This window comes from Phyllostomus discolor, chromosome 3 (assembly GCF_004126475.2).
Source record: "Phyllostomus discolor isolate MPI-MPIP mPhyDis1 chromosome 3, mPhyDis1.pri.v3, whole genome shotgun sequence".
In the NCBI taxonomy this organism is placed as follows: Eukaryota; Metazoa; Chordata; class Mammalia; order Chiroptera; family Phyllostomidae; genus Phyllostomus; species Phyllostomus discolor.
Genome location: NC_040905.2, coordinates 210105457 through 210131766, shown reverse-complemented (window position 1 = coordinate 210131766; position 26310 = coordinate 210105457). Strand labels below are relative to the sequence as shown.

The window sequence follows — 26310 nt, the reverse complement described above, 5'->3', positions numbered from 1 at the left end:
AGTTTCTCTGGAGGGAGCACTCAAGGGAGGAGCAGGGCAGGCTCCGGGAAGCACAAAGGGCCCGGGGCTTGTTCCCCAAGCGTGGGGACCCCCCCAGATGGTGCTGAGAGCTTTGCGGGAGCACGAACGGGACGAGGGAGGAGACAAGAAAGTCTGCCCCTGGCCCAGCCAATGTCCTACCACCCGCCACTCCTGCCCCCAGCCTGCTGGCCCCTCGGGTCCCCAGGAAGCCCCCCCGGCAGTGAGGAATCAGGGCCCTGCCCTTTGGCGTGGGGACCGAGGCCAAACAGGGCCAGGCGGGCTGGGTCTCCTGGTCAGTGATGCACTGGGGTCACAAGGGTAGGTCAGGGTGGGGGGACGGGAGAGGGAGCTGGGCCAGAGGAGAGGCAGTCTGGAAGAGGCCGCAGGGCTCAGGGTTCGAGGCCACACCTCAGAGCCACGCCCAGTCCTGCGCCCCTGAGCCCCCATTCCCCTGGGACCTGCCGGGGCTGCAGCTGCACCTGCCACCAGGTCGCTGCGCTTTCCAAAGCCCTCACTTTATGGACACGGCCAAGTCCAAAAAGGAGACACGAAAGAGGGGCTCTTCACCCCGTTTCCCCCTAGAGGGTCTTGTCAAGCACAGGCCTGGCTGCTGGCAGCCCCTCCTGGGCGGAGGGGCCCGGGGGTGGAGGGAGTGCTGGGATGGGGCCACCGCCCTGGCCGCCCGTGCGACAGTGTGTAGGTGTGAGCGTGTGTGTGTCTGTGTGCGAGAGAACGTCTGTGCACGTGAGGCGTGTGCAGGGCCTCATTCCCTGCCTCTGGCTGACTTAGCATCTTGAGTCTCATGGGAAAAGATACAGTCATTGGTGAAAAGGTGGAAAATACGCAGAAGCGCAGAGAAGATAAAAGCTCCCCGGGTCCCAGCCCCCAGAAACAGCCCTGGTGCCAGCTCGGCAGGGGGCCAACAGGGACGAAGCCCGGCCACACACACACCCGTGCACACACGCGCCCATGCCCCGCACCTTTTCCTAAATGGGATTGTGTGGTGCCTGCTGTCCTGTGACTTGCTTGGCTGAGCTGCTCTAGGGCCGAGCCTAGCAGGTGACGCGTCCTCTGTGTCCGCTGTTGTCACAGCCGGGGTCGGACAGCTAGAAAGGCTAAACTTCCCACCTGGTGTTCCTTGACAGTTGTTCATCCTTTGTGGCTCGCCTATGGGTGTCCTTCGCCCATTTTTCTCCTGGTGTTTTTGCCTTCGCCTTGTTGGTGTTTAACAGTTCTTTACATATTAAGGTTACCCCACTCTGTACATTGGAGAGTCGGAGTGACTCCCAAGCTGCCTGGGGTGCAGGAAAGGGGGAGAGACCCTGCCAGGGTCCGAGCACGGGGCGGTCGGCCCCAGGACCCCAGCCTGCCAAGGAACCCTGGAGTCGGGTGACGGGAAGTGGCTGGGCCGGCAGGGCAGCGAGGGCCAGTGGCAGAGGAAGAAGCAGAGGAGGCTCAGAGCTGAAATCAGAGGCTCTGCATGGCAGAGCGTTAATGGGAGGCAGATGGAGGAAACCGGGTTACCCCTGCTGACAGGAGGGAGGTCAGGGGGCACGGCGCTTGCTCGAGATAGGAGCCTGGGTGACTGGCCGGCGGCAGGGCCTGGCTCCAAAGCGTGGTGCCCAAGGGCTGCAGCAGGGCAGGGGTCGGCTCCTCCCTGCTGCATGTCCAGACCCTCTTGGGCCCAGAGCCAGAGGCACCACAGGGTTGGACAAGCATCCGAGCCTCTCCGAGCCTCAGTTTCCTTGTCTGTAAAACGGCCTGAAACCATCACCTACTTCACAGGGTCTCTTGAGATGAGCACGTCGGGCATCAGCACAGCGCCTGGCACCTTGAGAGGGCTCGGTGAGTGAAAGTTAACTCCTTTTGTCACCACGCTGGTCTCAAGAGCACTCTAGTTTTCCTCCTGGTGGAGCTCTGTGTCCAGCTCTTTGCTGGCTCCAAGACTGTCAGCGTGGGAGGCCTCCGGCTTCGAGGTGAGGAAACCGAGGCCCAGGGGCCACGGGGGGCATGCCAGGCGTCATTCCTTCTGCTGGCTCCGGTTGTGTCCTCCAAGGAGGGGCTTTGCAGGAGTAAGCAAGTTAGGAAGAGGTCACGCTGGATTCAGGTGGGCCCTCCGTCCCATGACTGGTGTCATTTGGAAGGAAGGAGCGGGAGGTTTGGGCAGAGACGCAGACAAGGGGAAGAAGGCCGTGTGCGCGCAGAGAGGGAGGCGGAGATGGAGGGGATGCTGCCGGGTCCCGGGGACACTTGGGGCTGCCCAGAGCGGGGAGAGTTCAGGAAGGAACCTTCCCCAGACTCTCCGTGGGCCTGCTGGGCCCTGCTGGGACCTTGATTTCAGACTCCCAGTCCCCAGAACTGAGAGAGGACACGTTCCTGGTGTTTTGAGCCACCTAGTTTGTGGCACTTGTTCCGATGACCTTAGGAAACTAACAGAGCCAGGGAAGAAGTGGGGGGCAGTCGGACCAGACCGTCCCCCCAACTCTGCCCTGGACCCTGTTCTCGGGGGGCCTTCCCCGGCCACTTCCATGTCCTCATCTGTGCTGTGGGGCGCTGACCCTGGATCACGCGGGAGAAGGGCCGTGCAGCCCCGGGGTCACCTGTGGGCTGCTGTGCTGTTCAGAACCTCGGGACCAATGGGGAGGGGGACAGACAGCAGGGTGCAGACCCTGAAAACAGAGACGGACACTCCCAACCACCCAGGGTAACACCCGCGAGGCTGAGGCACGTCGGAGCCAGTGCCACATCTGGATGCTCATCGTTGCCAGGTAGGAGTTTGGGCCCAGGTGCCGGGTCCTCTGACTTTACAACACAAGCTGGAAGTCTCCATTTCTGTGTTGGCAAAATTTCCCAGTGTCAGTCACGGGGAAGAGCCTTCTTTTCCGGAGCAGGAACCCAGGCAGAAGTGTGCTGGAAACCTGAGGTCTCATGCTGGCCCGCCCTAACGAGGCCTGTACTGGCTGCCCACCCCACGCCTCCTTCTTGCTCTTCTAGGCAGTGGAAGGGGAGGCAAAATGAGGCGTGTTGAGTGGCCGATGGGGGTTTTAATTAGCTTGTCGTTTGATCTGCAAAACAACCTTGTAAACCTAACAATACCAACGGTGTGTAATTATCCATCCCCTGCTGTATACTTGACCCCACTGGATCCCAGAGCAGGACCTGGGCAAGCTTTCGATAAGGTGTTCTTGTGAACAGTTTTGCTCTTGTTGGAGGAGGCTTATGGTGCCCATTTTAATGTCTAATGTCTTTAAATGTGACTGTAACCTGACTTCCTCCCCTCGACAACTCTCGCCTCTGGCAGGTGCCAGGTGGGAGAGACCCCAAGCCCGCGTGGCGGGGGCGGGGGGAGGCCAAGGCTGGGATCACACACCTCTTCATAACGGACTTCCCAAAATCATTAAAAGATCATGGCTCCACAGCGGAGCTTGAGGTTGGGGAAGTTCAAATACGTGGCCCAAAGGAAGAAGCCGAAAAGGAAGATGCCTGGTCCTAGGCCAGGGCTGCAGTCAGTGCACTGGCCGGGCCGTGCAATGGGCGGAGCTCGGACGGCGCCCAGCGGCCGCGGGCGGGATCGCAGGGCGGAGCAGGGCCGGGCCGGGAAGCGGCGTGAGCGCCTCCGGCTGAGATCCGGCTCGGCACTGAGCCCGCGCGCTTCACTCCCGGGTCGGTCCGCCAGACACCTCCGGCTCGCGCGCCGGGATGCGCCGCGGTCCTCCGAGCCGGCAGGGGCCGCTGTTGCCAACGCTCATTTCCGGGGTCGAAGCGAGCCGGAAGTCACCGCGAAAGTTACTTCCGGCACGGAGCTGCGGGTGCGGCGGTGGACTCGGCAGGAGAGGGGCTTGGCGAGAACAGGCCCGGCCAGTCCCGCAGCCGCTTATCGCGCCCAGTCGGTGTCCCAGCCTCGGCAGAAGGTGTGGCCGCCCTGCCGCGCCCGGGGCCGCCGCGATGCCGTTCCTGCACGGCTTCCGGAGGATCATCTTCGAGTACCAGCCGCTGGTGGACGCGATTCTGAGCTCCCTGGGGATCCAGGACCCGGAGCGGCAGGAGCCCCTGGACGGGTAACTCGCTCTCTTCCTGCCGGTCGGGGCCTCTCCGACCTGGCTCTGCTTCCTTTTAATTGTCACCACAAGCGGGGCGGGGAGCGGGGTATCTGTGTCCCCACCATACAGATAAGAGACAGGGCGGGGCCCGAGTGGCGCGGCTTCGAGTGCTAGCCGCGCCCCGGGCAGGCGGTGCGGGGCCCCAGTGCCCCGAGGGCTGGAGAGCGGGCGGGGCCTCTGTCTCAGTGCCCACCCTGTTGCAACTACACCCGGAGTTGCAAAAGAGCAGAGTGGCATCTATGGAGGCCTCAATTTGTATCCGCAGTGCCAAAATGAACTTTCTGCAGCCGAGTTAGCATTTTATATAGACAGGAATAGGCCTCTCGGTGAACCCGTGGGGAAGGTGTCAGAAAGTGCGTCATTCAGGGTTATGTCTGGGAGCTAAACAAGACCCCTCGCCTTCCTGATGCTCACGCGCCAGAGGGGAGAGGCTGACCATCACGGAAAGTACCTAGGATTTCGGAGGAAAGGGGGCTCAGGTGCGGGTTTGCGGGGACCCGTCGGAATTTCAAACACAGTGGTGGTTATGCCCCTGTCTGGGGACTTCGGTGGAAACGCAGGCTTCCGGCAGCGCTGTTGTCTTCACTTTGAGGCTTGTCCTGAAAAAAAAATGCAGTGCAAAGTGTTTCCTTAACTTCGAGGCTGCCTGGGGTGGGTGGGGGAAGGGCAGCACAGGGGGCTGCAGGGCGTATATTTGCATAGTCCCAGAATGTTTTGCGCCCATGGGGCACTGGACCCTCGCCAGGGCTGGGGCGGTGACAAAAGGAGACTAAAGGCCACCCACCCACAGGGTGCCCGGGCCAGCAGGGCCCGCAGCTGTTCCCACACTCAGCTGGTCCGCCTCTCTCCTGCGCCAGGCCCAGTTACGTCGCTAGCGAGGAGGGCCGACTGCTTGTTCTCACTGAGCTTCTGGAGAGAAAGGCCCACTCTCCCTTCTACCAGGAAGGCGTGAGCAATGCCCTGCTGAAGATGGCCGAGCTGGGGCTGACCCAGGCGGCCGATGTCCTCCTGCGGCACGGGGCCAACCTCAACTTTGAAGGTCAGGGGGAACCGCATGGGGCTGGAGTGGGTGGGCGGCTTCCGTGGAGCCCTGCTCCCGGTGGGCAGCCAGCCCTTTGGGCTCTGCTGACTGTTCTCTTGGAAGCTCCTTCCCTCCTTTGTCTCCCGGCTGTGGACTAGGGAAACCCACACTGGGTGGCCTCCCATCCCCCCACCCGCCGGGCTTTAAATGGCCCTCTCCACCTCTGGTCCGAGAGCAAGTTTGTTGCTGCTTCTACCATGGCATTGACTTAGCAGATCTTCCCAGCTCCCAGCTAATTCCCTGCTTCCATTAGTGTGAAAGTGCAGCTGCTGGCACTGTGCCGAGAGCTAAGGGAAGGTAATTTCCTGCCTCTTATTCTGAGCCATCTTGCATTTTTGTTCCTGCCGCAGGAGGTGGGGAGGAGGTCACACCTGGTATACATCGCAGGGGGACTGTGTTGGCATCTGGCTGTAGGTGCCAGCGGAGGGGCCGGGCGGCACTTCCCTCTCTGGCTCCCCCAAGGAAGGCAGGGTCAGCGAGGAGGCTGCGTGGCCAGCTCACGACCAAACGGGGGGCTGTGTGCTGGTCCGAGATGTGGCGGGGCACGCCTCCTCTCCCATTTGAGGACAGACTCAGAGGCTGTGGGCTTCGGGAGGGGTCAAGGGGCTGAGGGCCAGCTTCGAGAAGCTGCCAGTCTGGGCGCCCTCCCGAGAGCCCGGAGGAGATGGCGGGTTGTGTGGCCCCATTTTACAGAGAGGAAACTGGAGCCCAGACAGACCGAGGACAGTGCCCCCTAGAACGCCCCCAGGACCAGAGCCTAGGTCTGACCCCAGAGCCTGAGCTGTAGTATCCGATGAGGACAACTGGGTTGTGACAGAGCCCGGCCTCCTGTGCTGGGCGTGCTGGGCCCAGGCTGCCGGGCCAGGGCCTGGGGTCCTGCAGGAACGTGCCGCCGATAGGCAGGCCTGACCGGGCTGTGTGTGTGCCTTAGACCCGGTCACCTACTACACGGCGCTGCACATCGCTGTCCTGCGCAACCAGCCCGACATGGTGGAGCTGCTGGTGCGCCACGGGGCCGACATCAACCGGAGGGACCGGGTGAGAGCCGGGCCCAGCCTGCTGTGAGGTGGGGGGTGCGGGAGGGAGCCACGTGCAGCCTGCAGGATGACCTGGCTGTGCTTTCTTGGCCCAGATCCACGAGAGCAGCCCCCTGGACCTGGCCAGTGAGGAGCCGGAGCGCCTGCCCTGCCTGCAGCGCCTCCTGGACCTCGGGGCAGACGTCAACGCAGCCGACAAACATGGTGGGCACCTCCCATGGGAAAGCAGAACAGTCCTGGGCCCGGGCACCTTGTGAGGGGAGCAGGGGTACCCCGGAACGACAGGTGGGCAGGAACAGCATGGCCTGGGGTGCGCTCAGGTGCACCTTGCTGACTCGCAGAGGCTCTGGAGAGAATGCGGCCGTTGGCCCCACGCCAGCCCCGGGAAGGCTTCTGTAGGGGAGTGGGGGGCGTGGTGGGGGGTGGGGCGCTTGGCTTCTGAGGGAACTGTATCTCAGGTGGCTTCCCAGGTCCAGAAAATCTCTGCCTCTCCTGGCCCTCACACTCTGTGCGGGTGGGAAGAGGATGGCCAGAAAGCGGTGGCCCTCAGCCCGAGCGGAGAGGGCAGTCCCTTCCAAAGGTCATTTGCTGATCTCCCTCCGCCTGTGGGCTTGCCCCGCCCCGGGCTCCCACCCTCACTGCCTCTCCCTCCCCAGGAAAGACCGCTCTGCTCCACGCGCTGGCCAGCAGCGACGGGGTGCAGATCCACAACACCGAGAACATCCGCCTGCTGCTGGAAGGAGGTGAGGCCGGTCCCCGGCTGTCCCCAAGCCCCGTCCTGTCACCGGGCCCTCACCCCAGGTCCTGCAGGCTCTCCCCGCACCCAAACACCGAGCAGTACATTAAGGGCGTTTGGGCTTCTCCGACTTTCTGTTCTCTCCGCTCCTCCAGGGGCCGACGTCAAGGCGACCACCAAAGACGGGGACACCGTGTTCACCTGCATCATCTTCCTGCTCGGTGAGACGGTGGGCGGGGACAAAGAGGAGGCCCAGATGATCAACCGCTTCTGCTTCCAAGTCACGCAGCTGCTGCTGGCCCACGGGGCCGACCCCAGCGAGTGCCCGGCCCACGAGTCCCTCACGCACATCTGCCTCAAGAGCTTCAAGGCGCACTTGCCGCTGCTGCGCTTCCTGCTGGAGTCCGGGGCCGCCTACAACTGCTCCCTGCACGGCGCGTCCTGCTGGTCCGGCTTCCACGTCGTCTTCGACCGGCTCTGCTCCCACCCCGGCTGCGCCGAGGACGAGAGCCACGCGGACCTCCTGCGCAAGGCCGAGACCGTCCTGGACCTCATGGTGACCAATTCCCAGAAGCTCCAGCTGCCCGAGAACTTCGACATCCATCCTGTGGGCAGCCTGGCGGAGAAGATCCAGGCCCTTCACTTCTCCCTGCGGCAGCTGGACAGCTACCCCCCGCCCCTCAAGCACCTGTGCCGCGTGTACATCCGGCTCTACCTCCAGCCGTGGCCGGTGGACGCGAAGGTCAGAGCCCTCCCGCTGCCCGACAGGCTCAAGTGGTACCTCCTCAGCGAGCACAGCGGCCCGGCCGAAGAGGACATGTGACCGCACCCGGGCTGCAGGGGACAGGGCCCAGCCCCTCTGTCAGCCCCGCCAGTGGACCTGAGTACCTGCGGCGGCTTCAGGACTCAGGACTCAGGACCTCAGTACTGTGGTCCTGCCTGGCCAGGAGGCGCGGGCTGGGAAGGAGGCTTGACCCTCGGTGCAGAGCGCGCCAGGCGGAGCCCAGCCGCTGCGGGCACCCCGGGGGGAAAAGACTGCGCACCTGTCAGGGAGACTGCCCCCTTCCCTGGGCAGCCCCCCAGGTTCTCAGGCTGCATTGGCCAAAATGACCGGGTGCGGGTCTGGGCTGCGTTTGAAGGGACTGCTGGACATCCCTGGAAGCAGGGGAGCCCTGAGCCCAGGTCCTCGGCTGAGCGCTGCATGGGGACAGAGCTGAAGCCCCAAGGAAGCTGGGGGTCTTTGGGGGGCCACCCAGCCGAGGTCCTGCCCTGCACGGAAGTGCGTCGGTGGGCTGGGGAGAGAGCTGAGCGGCCTGTAGCTCTGGGGCTGTGACACCTGTGGCCCCGCCCACCACCGAGGCTCAGGGCTGTACTCTGTGCCAAACCCAGGGTCTCGGGGACCACGCCTTCTGCTCCAGAAGCAATCATGTGTGACCAGGGACAGCCCTTTCCAGACTGTCCCGTCTGGCGGAGAAAGCGACCAGGACCGAAAGCCAGCTGTGCCGCCCAGTGCGGAGTCCCCACAAAGCCTTTTGGGTCCTGGCGGTTACGAATTGTGCAAATGCCTTGGAAGTGAGTCGAGGCAACTGAATAACATATTTATATTATCAAATCAAACTGGCTTCTCTTGGCCTTACAGGTCCTTGGTAACATCCCCGCCGCTCAGTTGGGGGGAAGGGCCGCACGACGGCCAGGGACAGGGTGGTTGGTGCAAGCAGACACCGCATTAGGGTTGAGTAGCCAGCACGCGTCTGTGAAGGGAAGCGCCACTCCAGTCTGGCGGGCCTTCACAGCACGGGGGCTCACCCTTTTCCGTTTTTTAACGGTTTATTTTTTTCCCCATTCAAGGTGGGGGTGGGGGGGGAGGGAGAAGAACATCCATGCAAGAGACTCACCAATAGGCTGCCTCCTGTATCCCACGACTGGGCATGTGCCCTGACTGGGAATTGAACCAGCAACCTTTCAGTTACAGCACGACACTCCAACTGAGCCACACGGGCCGGAACAGTCACCCTCTTTTATTTTGAAATGAAACGCAAGCCAAGGAGGAGCCACAGGGCGTGGCCAAAATGAGGTTACAGACCTCATTCCTGGCTGCAGGCTGCCGTTCACCACCTCCGGGCCCTGTCACCAAAGCGCGTGGACTGTCACCCTCCCACTAGCTGCAAGTAACGCAATGCTGGTTGCTCCAGCAGCCCGCTCCTCCCCGCTAGGTACTGTCCTCCACCGAGTTAAGAGGGTTCTTGCCTCTGAAGGCAGCCAGGTGCGTGCCCGGAAGGCCTGGTAACGGCAGCGGCAGGGACCCAGGGGCTCTGCTGCCGTGTTCCCACAGGCTGGCTCTGCCCAGTCCCCACTGCCCACCCAGCCGCACTCCCCGGTGGGTCCCAGTGTCTGCTAAAAGAGCCTGTGTGGTGAGTGGGCGGCAGGCAGGTGTATCCGGTGGCCTCACCCAACACTGCAAACCACCGGTGTGGATGGGGCCTCCGGGCGGCCCCTGGCCGCCAGCTCCCCGCCCCCGCACGGGTCCTCTGGCTCCTGCGCCCGCCCGCCCGTCATCTCAGGGCCAGGCTGTACACGTGGTAGATCTCGTCGGGCAGGTTCTCCTGCCGCTCCTGGGCCAGGAGGCTGAGGCCCGCGCTGCGGACGATCCCGTGCACCACCTGGAGGTCCCGGCACACGCTGCTGTCCACGTCGTCCAGGATCACGCCCTCCTGGGCCATGTTGTCCTTGATGACGATGATGCCGTTGGGGCGCAGGCCCCGCTTGCAGCGCCGCAGGAACTCAGCCAAGTGCTGATCGGTCAGGTGGCCTGTGGGGGCGGGGGCAGGAGTGCTGAGGAGGGCACAGGCGCGCACACCCCGCTGGGCGCTCCCTTCAGCCACCCCTTCCTGACCTAGCCGAGCACACACTGGTGCTCCACACCGGGGCCTTGAGGGCACTCTCGACATCCCGGGGGGGCTGACTGAGCCCCAGTGGTGGAGGACGGACGTGGCCCAGAGGTCACCTTCCCGGGGCGATCACGAAGCAGGCTGCCGGGATTTCACCACTTCCAGGCTGTGCCTGACACCTACCACCACACACACCCACCCCTCCTAGGCCTGGACCGGCCCAGTGGGCCAGACTTCCCTCCCTCCCTACACTGAACCGCCACTGAGTGCGGGCCAGGCCCAGCATGTCCCAGCAGGGCAGTGCTCCCGGCCTTGGGGCGGGTGGCTGGTCACCACGTTGGCAGCCCGGAAGAGCACCCCAGGTGCGCCGCTGTCAGCCTGAGCCGGTGCAGCACGGGACGGCAGAGCCGGGCTCCCCTCCCTGCCAACAGCAGGGACCGCCCAAGCCTCAGCGCTTCCTCTTAGTAGAAGCCCCGTTTCACAAAATCTCCTGCCCGTGCTCTTTGTGAGGTGGTTGATGGTCACGTACATTTTTCAACAAAAACCTGCACCCCTACCACCATGGGCTGCAGCAGGTACTGAGTTAAACCAACATGGAAGGAGAGGCACTTTCCCAGTGGCCAGCCCCATGGTCCTGGAGCGCAGGGCGGACGGGAGGAGCCTCCGCCGCGGGGGCACCAGCCCCGGGACCCCACGGGGGGCCTCTAGCCCCAGGACCCCAGGGGGGGCCTCCAGTCCCCACCGTGGGAGGCAGCGCAGGGCCGAGGGGGCGGCGGCAGCAGCAGCGGGACGCTCACCTATCACCCACTGGATCCAGATGACGTCGTAGGACTCAGGCTCGGGGCTGAAGTCCTGCAGCCCGCAGCAGAAGTAGTTCCTCACCCGCTTGCCCTCCTCGCCCAGGTAGGTCTTCGCTTTGACCAGGAAGTCCTCCGTCACGTCCACCATGTCCACCACGCGGAAGAGGGGCAGGAGCAGCCGCTTCGTGATCCTCCCGATGCCCGCGCCACAGTCCAGGGCGCAGGAGGTCCCCGTCTTGTTCGGGCCTTCCTGGAACGCGGGGAGGGAGGCGGAGATGCGCTCAGGGTGAGAATGGTGAGAGGGCCAGAGGGCCCCCATCATGCCGGGGGGGCGGGGGGGGGGGCCCTGGGAGTAATCACATCTAAACGGGGCACAGGCTGGCAGCCGGCACCAGTGGGGGCGTCAGTGGGTGGGGACGTGACGTGATTTTTCTGGGGCCCAGATTTCTAAAATGAAAGCCGACTTCCCCTTAGAGGCGCTGACTTGAAGAGGGGCATTCGTGTCCTCTCCTGACGCCCCGTTAAAGTGACAGCACGGAGAACAGAGAGAATTTGATCAGGGAGGGAGCGGGAGAGGGCGATAGGCAAGCACATGCACGGTTTTAACGAACTTGGGGCAATGGAAAGTGGGCAGAGGAGAGACATGGGGTAGGCTGGTGGGGGGAGGGGGGCAGCAGCCTCCGGCACCTGCTGAGGGACAGACAGGAAGGGGACAGGACCAGGGAGGCCCCAGCCACAGGGGAAGGCGGTGGGCGGAGCCTGCCTTCAGCAGAACGGCCAACGGCCAGGGCCCAAATGCCCACACACATGGCGGCCAGAGAACAAAGGTTCCGTCCCCGGAAAAACTGGAAACTCAGAGGGGGACTACCCCGTTCCAGCACCAGGGAGTCCCCCCAAATCACAGCCAGCTCCCGCCTGGGGACCTTGAGGCCCGTCCACAGTCCGCCTGCCGCCCCTGCCCTTTGTCCGAGGCGTGGGTGGCAGACAGTGACGCACAGCCTCAGACCCCTCGTGGGAGGGGAAGACACAGTGCCAGCCACGCCCTGCCCTCCCGGAGGGCGCCCAGGCCCACCTACCCTCAGAAACCGCTGCAGGAACTTCCGCGAGCTGCCGAGGTCGATGCTGGAGATGTGGCCGTAGCCCCCGAGCATGCCGTCCACCGTCGGCGGGACCTCCTTCCAGTACAGCTCGGCCTTCGAGTAGAACTGCTTCTCGTCTTCTATCACCTCGCTCGTCATGCTGTCGCCGACCCCGGCTCCGCTCAGACACACACTCAGCAGCGGTGCTTCCTGCGTAAACACGAGCGCGTCAGCCACGCCGAGGACACCATGCTTCGCTGGCCGCACGGTCCAGCCTGGCGCAGAGGGACGTCCAGTGTCCCCCAACCCGTTGCTACCCTTTGGAGAGCAGCGCCCCCCCCTTGCACTGAAGTCATTTCACAAAGCTATGGTCACGCCAGAGCAAGAGACACAGAGGCCCGGCTCCCAGTGCCCCTCTACTCTACAGGCCACCTGGCGCGGCGGCTTCTGACCCCAGGGGACGGGGATCTGACCTTCACTGAAGAGGAGGGACCGCGAGGCCAGGAGCCCAGGCCTGCTGCGGTGGGCATGTGGCTAATCCTGGGAGGGGCCTGGGCAGCCCCCACACCCCCCTTCTTCCCATTCGCCAGCACAGAAGCTAGCTCACTGTGGGGACTGGTCCCTCATGGACGGTCCGCCAGGACTCTGCAGGCACGTGCTGCGAATGGGCGGGCAGACGCAGCTAGACATAGCCCCACTGTGAGGGCTGCGACGTCCAGGACACCAGAAGAGCACACGCACCCTGGGGGCCGCCTCCGCTGGGGTCAGGGAAGGCACCCCGGGGAGTGGCGTCAGCTGCAGCCAAGGGTGAGGAAGAGCTCGAGAAGCAAGCGGGACAAGCCCCAGGAGCGCATGCAGAGCCCTGGCAACCGGAAACTCCAGGCCCCATGGGTCCCATCGAGTGGTTTACGTCTCACCCTGGAGAGTGATGAGTGAGTAGTGGGACGGCTCAGGGCTAAGTGGGGAGCGACACAAGAAGGTGTGTGTTTCTGGAAGACAGTGGTGGCAGCCACACGGACCGCTGGGGCGAGGGTGAGAGCAGACATTGATGGGTGCGTTACCACCAATGCACAGAGGGGGACCACCAAGGAACAACTGGGCGCTGGCAGAGGGCTCAGGCCCCCCACGCCACCGGAGGGTGGCTCAGCAGCCCCTCACTCAGCCTGCCAGCCCACCTCAGGCCTGGGAGGGACCCAGGGTCCCCTCGCCACCCTGGGGCACCGGCACATGCCCCCCCCCGCCCTGCAGGCACTGCTCTGCTTGCCGTGGGGCTTGTGCACTTCAAGTCCGGCCCCAGGCCCCGACCCCTGACCCTGGAGAGCTTGCCGCCCGGTAGGAGAGACGGGCAAACATGAACCCCGAGGACTCTCGCTGGGCCAGAAAGAGCCGTGGAAACTCGGAGGACGGAGGATCCTTTCCGAACGGCGGACCGGGCAGCACCCGAGAGGAGGGCGCAAAGAGCAGCACCATGTTTCCCTGGCGCCCCGTGTGGCGCGTGGGTGTCCGCAAAGCCTTCACTTCCCGTGAGACGAACAGAGTAAATCTGGGGCCACGCACTCACGGGGCTCTACTGTCCCTGCCTATCTGTTCCCCTTGCCCCCCACCCCCACGTGAGCCCCCTGAGGGCAGGGTCGTTACTCTGAACACGGTTAGTCCGGCACGAGATTCAAGGCGGCTGTTGGCTGACCGGCTGTTGACTGAATCACAGAGTGAGTCTCCTGTGGCTACAGCCAGTTTCCACTTTTAAGAAAATCCCGTAGATAAAAACCCGACCGTTCAAAACTGGTGCCACTGAAGGCCGTTACCGACAATATAATTTTTGCTTTACCAAAGAGCCGTATAACATGATTCCTTTAAATGTCAGGGTCCCCTGCATAACCTAATTTACAAGAGTTCCAGTTTCGAGCAGCTTCTGGGAACAAGCTGGGGAGGCACATCCACGCCGGGAAACGGCAGCTGTAACTCTGACATTTGTTCTAGGAGCCGAGTCATTAGCAAACGTGACTCCCCCGGCCCTGTCTGCGCTTTGCTTCTCCCGGTGTGGGCAGGGGGTGTGGGCAGGGCGGCAACAGCAGGGCCGTCAGCCAGACAGCCCTCCGGCACCCTGCCGGGCCGCGGTGAGGAGCCGCACAGCTGCGGGGCTAGGAAGGGGCCGGAGCGCAGGGGGGCTGCGCGGGCGCTCCAGGCGAGCCCCCAGAGGAGGACGGGAACCCCTCGCTCACAGTGCGCTCCTGCTCCTCAGCGGGGAGGGTGTGTCTGCTCATCATCCTTCATGGTGATCCCCCACCTTCTCCCCCTCCCCCGCCAAGGTGTCAGGGCAACCTCTGCTTCCCCAGCTACCTCTCCCTGCCCCGGTCCTGGGAGAGAAGGGTGCCCGTCACCGCCAGCGGCGGGCAGAGTCACCGCGGTCTCCAGGAGCAAGCCTGGGAGCCACGGGAGGCCGGGGCCTGCCTGAGCTTACCTCCTCCTCCTGGAGGCCTGCCGGCTGGGGCCTGTTCTCCCTGGGTCCGTGTGTCTGCAGCTGGACATAGGACAACGGCGGCGTGCTCTGTGACAAGGCAGGGGAAGGAGGGAGGGAGGAAGGAAAAAATCAGGGAGAAGCGTTAAGACACAAACGAAGGCTCTGAGGGAGCCAGGGGAGCCAGGTCGGAGCCAGGCTCTGCCCCTCTCCGGCTTCGAGGGCTCGGCTGAGGTGATGAGGTGGACAGAAAAGCATAAATGCTGGGGGCCTATTACCTCCGGCTCAGAAATCTCTATTAAATGAGATCCTCCTCAATGATCTCTGCCAACTGTGAAGGTCGGAGAGACAGACGCAGGGAAGCGCCCTGTGCAGGGTTGAGCACTGGACCCACCGAAGGGACTGTCACTGACATGCTGGGTGGTGGGTCCGTCCAGCAGCCCAAAGGGCGCTGGGCTGCAGGGGAGGGAAGGACGCTTTCTGAGATGCCATCTTTGTGACTCTATGGCTTCCGGTTTCTGCCAAAGCTACCCGCGTGGACCCTCCGACCCTCCCACAGCCGCCAGCTGGAGACTGAAAACCCACTGCGTTGCAGGAGTGAGGTGCCTCGGACACACCCAGGAGACCAGGAACAGAATTAAGGAGGGAACCGCAGTGTCTCGGCGACATCGGGGCCGAGTCCTCCCAGGGGTCACACATCCCACCGGCAACGGTTCTGTACATCCAGACCGGCTGCACCGCCGCCCCACCCCGCGGCCCAGCGGCCTCTGGCCCCGCTGTCTTTCTACCCCTTATTAGACAGCCGGCGAAACGGGCGTCCTGAGACGGATCACACGGTGGACGGGCAGCAAAGCCAGGCCTTTCGGTGTGACAGCCTCTCCGCGCACGGGCTGACCTTGGCTCCAAGGTCTCCCGGCGGCGAACTGTCCTCTGCTCGGCCCCTGTGTCTGGCCATCTCTGGGGCGGGGTCGGGGTGAAATACGATAGCGACTCGTGTGTCACGGGCACTGCCTCGCGCCCGGCTCCGAAGTGAGCATTCTACTGAATCCTGGCACCCACCCTGCGGGGGCGTGGGGTCCTTACCCCCGGGTCTCAGAGGGGACACCAAGGCTGAGAGGAGGGAAGGGGCTCGCTGCGGCCCGGGGACCTGCGTCGGGGGCGGGGGGTGCCTGCGCCAGGTTTCGGGTGCCCCGACCTGCGCCCGCGACCCCCACCCGCGGCCCGAAACCTTCCCCGAGCGCGCACGTGCGGCACGTCGGGCCGTCCAGCGCCGGGTCACGTAACGAGCCGGGGCCGCAGGGCGCCGAGACAGTTGGGGGTCAGGGCCCCCCTGGCTGCCGCCCCCACTCCGCCTCGCGCTACTCACCCCGGGCGGGGGCTCCCGGGACCCGGAAGAAGAGGACGGGGCGAGAGAAAGAGAGGGCGGCGGCAGCGAAGAGCCCAGAAGCCCACAGCCACCTCGGTCACACCACGACCAGACACGACACCTCGCGGCGCGCGCTGCCTTTGTCCGCTCACGTCAGTTCCGGGTGCCCGGAGGGGGCGGGGCCTGGTTGGCTCCGCCCCGCGTCGGCTTGCCCCGCCCCTTGGTCTCCTGACCTAACTTGACTTCTGCGTCTTGTGCGAGAGAGAACGGGCGCAGCGTCCACTCTCTCCCGTCTCCCGCACGGGCACCGGTTCGTTTGGAGGCTCAAGGCTGGACTTTTAAAAACGAGTGTTCTGTAAGCTTCCCACTGGGTAAAGTGAGCGGGGAGACTTTCCCCTTCAAATCCCATGCATAACAATTAGCATCTTAATACAGATCCAAAGAGGAAAGAAGAAAAAAAGGAATACCTTAGCAGTGCCGGGGGTTGCCACCCCAAATAAGCAGAACAAGTCCACGAAGTTTACATTTCAAAAAGTCTGCCCTTCCTTGGGGTCCTCCCATATAACAGAAATGCGGGAATTTCAGGCAGCCTTGATGGCAATAGGAGATCGCCGGCAGCTAGACCTGGGGCAGGTCCCGAAGCCTCAGTCTCCCCGCCTGCCAGGCGGACGGAATAACTGCTCACCTGCCAACTCCGGGAGTGTTAAACGTGTGGGACGTTGCAATTCAAGGCTTCAGGCCGGCCCTTGCCGCCATGATACTGCCGATATCCGTCCTAAGTCCGTTTGTCTTACACTGACATTCTCGTCTTAGACTGTCAGCCCAGCACCTTCCTCTGAGTTGTGCACACGGGAGGTGCTTAAACTGTGTTTGCTCTAACGAGGTGACGGCTATGTGGCGGGGTGCGGAAAAGGCCCACCTGTGGGGTCCCCCAAATCTGTTCATGTCCATATTGCTTGGCATCCTCTCTAGAGTGCTCCAGGTCCGACTTGGGTCCCCTTTCAAGCTTCGTTTTCCATGTCTCTAGGGGAAGGGGGTGATGGGTAATGTCAGTTGCCTGGGGTGTCCGTAATCTTATTTTGGGGGCCGCTCTGAGTTTAGCCGTTTTGGAGGTTCCTAAAAATCCACCCTGCTTTTATTTCCTGTCCACAGAAAAGGAAGTCCCCTCCCTACACCCTGACCCCAAGGCCTTTCCAGGTCTGGCCAGCACCCCCCCCCAACCTCAAAGCGTCTTGCATTTCTGAATTCCCAAATCTTGAACATAGTAGTTGCTCAATCAACATTTATAGCAAGCAAGGGGCTGGAGGGCTCCTTAGAAGTCATCTAGTTAGCCTGGCGTTCCTCATCCATTTTTTAAAAACTCGCATATCCTCAAAATAAATATCAGCCCTGTGGCTGGTGTGGCTTAGTGGATTGAGCACCAGTCTGTGAATGAAAGGGTTACCGGTTCAACTCCCAGTCAGGGCACCTGCCTGGGTTGTGGTCCAGGTCCCCAGTTGGCGGCGCGTGAGAGGCAACCACACATCGATGTTTCTCTCCCTCTCTTTCTCTCTCCGTTTCTCTAAAAATAAATACAATATTTAAAAAAATAAATATCAAACTTTCTCACTTTCCCCACTCACTATTCTAACTTCCCAGAGAGGTATTTCTTCCCATCCCTGGCTGAGGAGTATTTGCAAGAAATGGAACACATACTCTGGGACGCCTCCTCCAGGCAGATGCCTTGTAGTTTGATTCACGAAGTTTGGGTTTTTTTTGTGTGTTTTTTTTTTTAATTTTCAGATCATGAAATTATACCATGCCAGTGAAATTACTTGTCCAAATTACCCTTGTCCCTCACTCAAATTTCACAATTCAAGCCCTTTCCCAACAGTCCATTTCCCCACGGAGCCCCAACAAAGGGGAGACTGGTCCGGGGTTGCATAGCACACAGAGGCGGAACGTGGTCCCCAAGTGGGTTCTCTGGGATTCCAAGCCCACTGCCTTGGTGGTGCCCAGCCTTCCGCTGGAAGTTCTCCTTCTAGAACCACCAGCCCTAGCATGACCTACCTGGGCCTCCCTGGTCTGGAGAGGGTAGCTGAACCCCGGGCCCTCCATCCCCGGCGCGGGCATGGCTGCTCTGATCAGGAGTTCCCCCACCACCTGGTGACTGCAGCCTTGGCATCCCGAGCACAACTGCCCCGCCCTCTGTCCCCAGGCCTCAGTGCCCGCTGCTCCTCACGTAGCCTTGGGTGTGGGGCGGATCACAATGACCCTGAAGAGGCCCTGAAGGCGGCAGGGAGGGGCCAGCAGAGAGACCAGGCCGGGAAGATGGGCTCCCGCATCCTGCCACCTGTTGGCAGGATGCCGCCTGTTGGCATCTCACCAGCCACCTGCTGAGGGCTCTGCACTCCCCAGGACCTTCTCCGCCCCCATCCCCAAGGCACAGGAGGGTGAGTGGCACTATCAGGAGTCAGCTCAGAGCCAACAGCCTCTAGGAGCGGGGTGTGGAGGAGGAAGCAGGCTCTGAGACCCCCAGGGTCAGGATCTGGGGGCAAGGCTGGGGTTCTGTCTCCCAAAGGGAGAGATTGTTAAAAGTATGAGTCTTAGCCGCACCCAGACCTACCACCGTATTTTGCCGTGTATAATGCGCACCCACGTTTTTGGCCCAAACTCTCAGGGGGAAATTCTTTTGTTTTCATTTTCAATTCAGTTTTATTTATGTATTTATATTTACAAACAGAACCAATGATCCTATTCCGGGGTATTATTTTGCCTATGGATATCGTTATTGCTTTCTAGAGTTACACTTTTAAGGCATAAGCATAAAATAAAAGAATTAAAAAACGTTTGGATAGACACAGAATTAGTACCACCCATGTATAATGCGCATTCTTATTTTCCCCTCAGAAATTTGAGCCAGAGCCCTGGCTGGCGTAGCTCAGTGGATTGAGCGCGGGCTGGGAACCAAAGTGTCCCAGGTTCGATTCCCAGCCAGGGTACATGCCTGGGTTGCAGGCCATAACCCCCAGCAACCGCACATTGATGTTTGCTCCCTCCCTTCCCTCTCTAAAAAATAAATAAATAAATAAAATATTTTAAAAAATAGTAATTTGGGCCAACATGCGCACTATACGTGGCAAAGTACGGTAAATCAGAAGCTGGAGCATCTGTGTTTTCGACAAGCTCCCCACCCCCGGGACAAGCTCCCCACCCGCGGGTGGGGGTGGGGAGGCCCCAGCAGGAGGCAGGCGCTGAGCAGCTCTCTCCTTTCCTGCGGGTCCCGGGTTCTAGGAACGATTCTCTCCCTCGTTCCTAGCAGGGCGAGGGTTAGTAAGAGTAACTGCCTCCACGACTTGACCCTCCAATGAGGGAAATGCTTCCTGCCACGTGACTGACGTGAGGCTGTTTCACTCTCCGAGGGGCGGGGCTCCGTTATCCCCGTTCCACGGATGAGGCCGCCCAGCGGAGCCCATCCGTGGGCTTCCTCCAGGTCACAAAGCTAATGAGTAGTGGAGCTGAGGCTAAATTCTAAATGCATCTTTTAAAATCCTCATCATAATAGCAGCTAGTGTTTGCTGAGCACTGGCGATGTGCCCCACGTTATTCTAACCCGTTTACGTGCGCCGGCTCATTGGAACGTCACAGCAACTCAAAAAAAAGGTGGGTGCTCTTACCGTCACCACCCTCCAAGTGAGGACACAGAGGCTGGGCGAGCTCTAGTCTGAAGCCGCTCCGTGTCTGGCGAGCCCGGGATGTTACCCCCAAACCACGCTGCCTCGCCTTCGGCACGATGGCCTGGGGGCTGGTCTGCGCCCTGCTCTCCGCTGCACACGGCAACCCCCGCCCCCACGGGCTTGAGGATGCCCTGAGCTGAGTACGGGCCAGACATGCCCTGGCGTCACCCCAACCTCCGAGCCCAGCAGGTGGCGCCCAAGGGGTTCCCTGGCGAGGGCGCGCGCCGAAGGAGAGACCCGGGGCTGCCAGGGCCGCCGCCTCCGCCTCCGCCTCCGCGTGACCTCCGATCCGTGCCTGGCGCGTGGAGATCTCGGGGCTCGAGGGCCTCGAGGGGCAGCCCCGAGTGGTGGCCGGCCTCCAGTGTCGAGTCCTCGCACACAGAGCCAGGGGTGGACGTCTGGCGTTCCGGGCTGCGCCTGCCCCCTCTGCTCACCATGAGCCCGCGGGCGGCGCGGAGCCGGACGGGGCTGAGGTCGCTGCTGCTGTCGCCCCCGCACCCCAGGCCTGAAGAGTGCGAGGACTCCTGGAGGGGCTCGGCCAGGAAGACCTCGGGCTCCTTGGGCTCCCTCATCGGAGAGTTCCTCCCTCGAAGGTTCCGGGAGTTCCTGAGCCAGCTCGGTGCGGAGTGGGTTGAGCAGCCGCCGCCGCCGAGTGAGGCCCTTGCCGGGTCCCCAGGGGGCTGCGCAACGGGGCTGAGTTGTTTCCAGTGGGGAGCCCCCCCCCCCCCCTTCCCAAGAATGATGCTAACATTAGTTGAGTTCCTGGCAGAGTTCGGACAGCCATGTCTGGGGGCGGGCCTACCACTGCCCATCTTGAAGGAATGAAGAAACTGAGGCCAAAGGGTATAGAATTAGGAAGACCCTGGTAAGGGCTGTCCCCAAACAAAGGCTCCTAACTGTTTCCATCTCCTCCTGGCTCTCAGCATCCTCAGAACCGCCATATCCTCGGTGCGTGTCCGAGTGCTGGCGGGGGTACTCGCCTCCGAGCCCCGACTGCTCCTTCGTCCCAGACCTGCGGTGAGTGTCAGGGGCCTGCTAGGGCAGGGGACAGGGTTGTCATCGATGCTCCAAGGGTGGGGACCCTGGCCACTCATGCCGGATGTGGCCTATTTGTCTTCAAGGGGCCGGTCATTGAACTTCCAGAATAGTCTTAAGAAGAGTTCGCTTGATCAGATACCTACCCTGGGGCTGCTGAGGAGAGATCAAGAAGCCACCAAGGTCAAAAAGGCCGACAGGTGAGTGCCGGGGGGATGGGGGCGGGGAGGGAGGAGACAGAGCATTTCTCTGCTCCCTTTCTTCCTTCTGTCTTTCGCCCGAGAGTTTACCTATGTATCCACCTGGTCGTCCATCTGCGGGGGCACCCACAGTCGGGTCTTCTGCCAGAACATTCACAGTCCGCCTGTGGATCCACCCATCCTCCCATCCATGCATCCCACCCTCCGCTCGTTCATCGCTGCATCCGTCCATCTGTGAAGCAGGTTTTCTCCCAACACATTCGGGAATCATCCATCCACACCTGTGAACCCATCCATCCACCCATCAGTTAGGTCTCCTACCAGCACGTTCATAATTCATGCACGAAGCCATCCGTGTTTTCACGTTCCCCTTCACCCATCCACCTTGCGTGCATCTTATCTGCAAACGAGGTCTTCTGCACCCTATTCAGCAACCCACCCATCCATCCGTCTGCCCATCTCGTTGGTCAGCTGCTCACCTATTCGCAGATGCCCACAATGTTATCCACGGACCCAATGTGTAGATCAATCACCTGCAAGTCCTTCTAGCCACTTACAAACCCAGGACGCTAGCCGGCTCTCATCCAGTCACGAAGCCATCTGCGAGCCTACATGCCCATGTACATACTCATTCGCCCACCCATCCACGTAATCATTCACCCACCCATCCACACCTCTACCCATCCTCCTAGACCTAGCTCTTCCATTCAGACTTTTCTTTTTTTTAATTATTATTATTATTTTAATTTATTTTTTAGAGAGGGAAGGGAGGGAGAAAGAGAGAGAGAGACATCAATGTGCAGTTGCTGAGGGTCATGGCCTGCAACCCAGGCATGTACCCTGACTGGGAATCGAACCTGTGACACTTTGGTTCGCAGCCCGTGCTCAATCCACTGAGCTATGCCAGCCAGGGGCCATTCAGACCTTTTCACTAGTCCAGCCATCCACCTACCCACCCACAAGTCTTCCATCCTTTTCCCTTTCCACCATCCATTCAACCATTTCTTCCTCTACCATTGATTATGTCTTATTGAATTATGTCGAATATTGGGGGAAATAAAATAAGGGATGGAGGCAGGAGAAGAAACCATAACTCTGATGGAGGACGGAAAGAATGCAGAAAAACAGCTTCCGGCTTAAATGGGCTTAAACAGGGGTGAGGGGTGAAGAGCGCTGAGCAGGAGTTTAGAGACCAGCAGAGTAAATACACGACACATGCACCGTTCCTTCTAATCCTGCACGCGTGGCAGACAGTGCTAATGGATCGCCGCACTTCTCCCCACTGACACCGTGCTCCAGGCAGACATTGGAGTAGGAGCCAGAAATGAAACACATTTGCCAGCCCAGGAACTTTAAACCACTCCGGCCAGATAAACACGCCGCTCCTCGCAAGACATAATAAAGAAACGTATGGCTCTCGAGGGCTCAACCGTGAGAAGAGCAGGGAAGGCTGCATTCTCTGTGCTCCGTAGTCGAGAGCTAGTACTCGAGCACTTTCCAGTGCGGAAGATTCCCTGGTGGGCCTTGGGGTGGGGGCAATGCAGGGTGCACTAGAACAGGCTCCAGCAGCCTTTGGGAGGAGACGCTGAGGTGCCAGAGCGTGGGCAGAGCTGGGGTGCCTTGGCCTGGCCCTGAGGCCTGCGTGGAGCGGGCGTCGCTATGCCGACGGCTGTCGGATGAGCAGGTCCGAGGGCTGCAGCCAGGCGCAGTCTCGGACACCTCCCGCCTGCCAGGCTCTTTCGTGGACCTCTGGGTCCGCGCAGGCGGGAAGATGTGGTCAGATGAATGGGCGTGGATGTAGCGATGCGTATGTGCCTACGGTCAAACATGGCCTTTCTGAATCACAGAACCGTGGGTGGATCAGGCAGGCCCTCGTGGGGCCGTGGCCTTGAGGACAAAATTAGTAACAACGCATGTAACAATAACAGATCCCCTTCATTGAGCACAGAGCCTGGGCTAGATGCTTCCCACAAGCTATGTGATGCTCACCAAACTCTTCTAAGGATGCTATTATCATGCCCGTCCATGATTTACATAATCATTTAAAGGGGGCACTACAAGGGCAGACTCAAGGGCTGGCCCCCAAAGAGCACGCTGCTGAGAGGGGGTGTCATCGAGGCCGGTAATTACAGTGAGCACAGCTCCCAGTTAGAGGTGTTCACCCCGGCCCCGCAGACCCTCGGCGGGGTGCTCTGCTGTTCGTCTCGCCTCCGCGCAGCCCTGGCTGGTGGGCAGGCCTGGGGTCCACCGTGCGGACCAGAGAACCAGAGCTCAGGAGAGCTGGGATCGGAACCCAGGGCCGCCTGGCTCCTGAGACCCTGCCTTTGTTCCCTCTGCGGAAATGCCCGTACGGAAGAGCGCCGGCTCTGGAACCGGGATTCAAAGCTTGGCCCCATCCCTCGCCGGCTTTGTAACCTTGGGCATGTTACAAAAAAAAAAAAAAAAACCTCTCTGTGCCTCAGTTTCCTCGTCTGTAAAATGGGAACGGTGACCATACATCGCAGAGGTGTGTGGGCTGGGTGGGGCTGCACGCTGCGTGCCTGGCACGCGGGAGGTGCTCGGGAAAGGCCAGCGGCTGTGACCGTGAGGTTCGCACGGTGAGCTGCAGTCTGGTGGATGTGCGTTGTTGGGGTGGGGGGGTGCCCAGAGGGCTCGGGCCCTGGCCCTCCCCTCTCACTCTTGCCTCTTTCCGCAGGCCCCACGGTCTCCAGGCGCCCAAGCTCAAGGCCGAGCTCACCCACAGCTCCTCGGAGGAAGGCTCAGGGCACCACAGGAGGTGCAGTCCCTTCCGAGTGCGGTTCGCTGACGAGACCGTATGGGACACGGCGTTGCGCTACTGGGAGCGCAGCCGGGCACGTAAGCAGTTGGGGCGGGGAGCCCCACACTCCACAGAGCCCCAGCCTGTAGCTGGGAGAGCGGACCCTGCGGCCCTGGGTGCTGGGAGGGAGGCACCGGCCCGCAGAGGCCGAAAGGCCGCTGAGCCCTCAAAGGAGGCACCTGACCTGGCCCCTCCGGAGGATGTCAGGGTGGCCTTCGAGGACGAAGTTGAGGGTCCGAGGTCCGGTAGAAGTGTCCCAAAGCAGGTGGCACCAGGCCGCAGCCACAGCATGGGACCAGGACACCACGGCTGCCCAGAACTTGCTGGACGCCCCTGGGTTCTCACAGGCCGCATCTGCCCACCTCAGAACCGCGCCCACAGCCTGCCGACCCGGATCCGGCTCCCCGCGTGGCTTGCAGGGGCTGGTGGCGGTGGGAGGGCGCCAGAAGCATCTTCCTCCCGTATTCGTGAAAGCAGAGTTGGATGAGGGGGTGTCCAGAAAGTTCCAGAAGATTAGGGGAGACCAGCCCCACCGGGTCTGGCAAAGAAGCTAGGAGCCAGCAGGCCTGGGTCCGCAGCAGACCCCTGCCCTCCGCGAGCTCTCACGACGGAGGAACGGGATAGCCTGAGCGCTGGGGCGTGGCTTCCCGTGGAGGTCACCAAAGCTCCCCCTCTCCGCCTTCCCCGCTTCCTCTCTCCTCAAGCTCCAGCAGCGACCCTGGGGGCTGCAACCTCCGACGGTCAACAGTCTGCGCCTCTTTTTTTTTGAGCACCTACTAGGTGCAGTTTCAGGAAACGGCTGCCCAAAGCCTAGCTGTAGCCCTAAAACCCAGGACTGTCACCGGCTGGGGGGGGGGGGATCCCCGAGGGTCCCAGGAAGCTGCAGAGAGAAACCGTGATTTTACCCAACTTCCAGTTGTTTGATGAGGACACCAAGGGCCTGAACAGATGGCACAGCCACCAAGAAGAGACGCCAGAGGGAGCCCGGCCACTCTGGGGGTCCAGGGCAACCACAGGCGGTGCCCTGAGGCGCCTGGAGAGAGTTTCCAGTAACTGGCGGTTGCCAGGCACAGGGGGAGCTGCCTGGCCAGCCACCAGCTGGGGGGACTGCACCTGCACCCCAGGGTGCCAGACTGGGGCTCTGTGGGTGTTTCCCAGCCGCCCCATCCTCAGGACCCCTGACTGGTCAGAATGGCTGCTGTTGGTTGGGCAGGAGGTTCTCCCAGCCCCCAGAACCCCCTCCATCCCCACGGGAGAATCAATACCCTCCCCTGGACCTCCATTGTGGGGTGACTGGCCTTCCCATGGTAGAAAAGGGGGGCCATTTGGGGCTGGAGCAGGAGTGGTGTGGGGGTGCAGGGGCAGACTGGGTAATAAAGGCAAAAACAGTCACACGAGAGAGTTTTAAAACCTGAGCCTTCTCTGGAGGTACCCAGAAGGCGCTGGGGAGCCTTGGGTTTCCATGGAGACCGGCTCTGCCAGCCTTGCCTGCCAGAGGGAGGAGGGGAGAGCTGGGGGGGGGGGGTGTCCCCTCCCTCCCTCCCTCAGGAGAGCTCTCACAGTGCCCTCTCCCCTCCAGTCCAGCAGGGCATCACCGGGACCAGGCCAGCCACCCCGTCGGAGGCGGCATTGGAGCGTGCGTTTGGGAGCGTCGGGAGATGGGTGGAGAGTTTGCCCAGCGGAGCCCTGGACTTCCAGGCCAAGGAGGAGGCCGCGGCCAGCTCCCCGTTCCGCTGGGACAACCCCAGCCTGTGAGGCTTCGGGGAAGGGCTGGGGTTCCCACTCATTCCCCCTCCTCACCGTGTAGAGCTCCCAGCCCGAGGTCCGGCCAGCTGCGGGCAGGCCGCGGGCCTGGGCCCTTGAGAGCCTCGCCAGCCATGGACGGACCTGGGACCCGGGCTCCATGCAGCTCACAGGCTGATCTGCCCCCAGGCCCATCCCGGAGCTGGAAGACTACCTCTTTGAGGACACCTCTATGAACAGAAGCGTGCCCTACATCCCCAGGGCCAGCACCCAGCGGCAGCAAAGAGACCGCAAAAGCTTTCTGGGTGCCCACAGCATTCTCGACCCGGTGGGCAAACCGCCCTGCTCCTGGAGCCAGAAACTGGTGAGTACCTGTGGGCAGCCAGCCACCTGGAGCACCCCAGTCCGGTGGGGGGTGGGGGAGCAAGTGCCAGGTGGAGCCTCCCCACACGCTTGGCTGAGGGCTGGGTCTCGAGCTGGGCTGCCTGCTTCAGATCCCAGCTCCGTAAGAGCAAGCTGTCTTTGCATTTTGGTTTCCTCATCTCTCAAATGGAGTTGAGTTCCTGCCCCCTAGTGCTGAGGCCCCAGGAGCCCTGTCTGCTGCCCAGGAACCGCCCCCGGCCCCACCCCCACCCAGGCCCCAGCTGGTCTTTTCTCCCTCTAGGAGTCCTTCCTGCCCAGCCTGGAGCTGCACAGGTTCCTGAACCGAGGCCGCCCGAAGGGGTACCAGCTCCTCCTGCCCTCAGTGACACGGCAGCAGGCTCAGCGATGAAAGGCTTCCGGAGCCGAGCCCAGGTGTGGACGGGGGCCAGGGGTGAGGACAGGCCGGCCTTGGCCCACAAATAAATGTGCATCCCAGGTGCCTGGAACCTGCTGCCAGGTCTCACCCTCCAAGCCTCTCCAGGTGTCTGGTTCTGCTGACCCCTGGGGGGCCCAGACCATGGGGGGGGTTCGGGGGGGGGGGGCCACAGCCGAGATGAGGCTGAAGGGCGGGGGCAAGGCATCCCCAGGGGTCAGGGTTGGTTCTAAGTGAATCCCTCTTCTGGAAGGTGGGAGACCCCACCACACACCTCAAACCTTGGAACCGAGCCTCTGTCCGTCTGGATCAGCCCACACCTGAAGCAGACACCTGGGCTGGCCTCCATCTCCGATGGCACCCAAGGGTGCTTGCTGACCTACTGCTGTGGGCTGAGGGCGTCCAGGCTGAGGCTGCGGGAAAAGACCCCTATGTG

The 26310-nt window shown here is 61.8% G+C and overlaps 3 protein-coding genes across 4 annotated transcripts; 2 read left to right on the top strand and 1 right to left on the bottom strand.

Moving 5' to 3' along the window:
• Window positions 1-3790: 3790 nt before the first annotated feature.
• Window positions 3791-8583, top strand: ASB6 (ankyrin repeat and SOCS box containing 6). 2 transcript variants are annotated; one of them, XM_028514124.2, is made up of 6 exons: window positions 3803-4079; window positions 4979-5160; window positions 6134-6240; window positions 6335-6443; window positions 6896-6982; window positions 7131-8583. In XM_028514124.2, exons 1-6 carry the CDS (start codon window positions 3967-3969, stop codon window positions 7796-7798), a joined length of 1266 nt encoding a protein of 421 aa, XP_028369925.1. In that variant the 5' UTR covers window positions 3803-3966; the 3' UTR covers window positions 7799-8583. The 2 variants fall into 2 exon arrangements, with proteins under 2 accessions (XP_028369941.1, XP_028369925.1); XM_028514140.2 differs by lacking the exon at window positions 6335-6443 and having other exon boundaries at window positions 3791-4079; window positions 7131-7235.
• Window positions 8584-8978: 395 nt separating this feature from the next.
• Window positions 8979-15728, bottom strand: NTMT1 (N-terminal Xaa-Pro-Lys N-methyltransferase 1). Its single transcript, XM_028518780.2, has 5 exons — window positions 15567-15728; window positions 14204-14290; window positions 11740-11952; window positions 10661-10913; window positions 8979-9784 (listed from the first exon to the last, which is right to left on the bottom strand). Exons 3-5 carry the CDS (start codon window positions 11899-11901, stop codon window positions 9528-9530), a joined length of 672 nt encoding a protein of 223 aa, XP_028374581.1. The 5' UTR covers window positions 11902-11952; window positions 14204-14290; window positions 15567-15728; the 3' UTR covers window positions 8979-9527.
• A 3707-nt stretch (window positions 15729-19435) lies between these two features.
• C3H9orf50 (chromosome 3 C9orf50 homolog) lies at window positions 19436-25977 on the top strand. Its single transcript, XM_036020132.1, has 6 exons — window positions 19436-20052; window positions 20293-20517; window positions 23213-23766; window positions 24915-25086; window positions 25268-25442; window positions 25743-25977. The coding sequence occupies exons 1-6, from the start codon at window positions 19436-19438 to the stop codon at window positions 25848-25850; spliced, it is 1851 nt and encodes a 616-aa protein (XP_035876025.1). The 3' UTR covers window positions 25851-25977.
• Window positions 25978-26310: the final 333 nt, after the last annotated feature.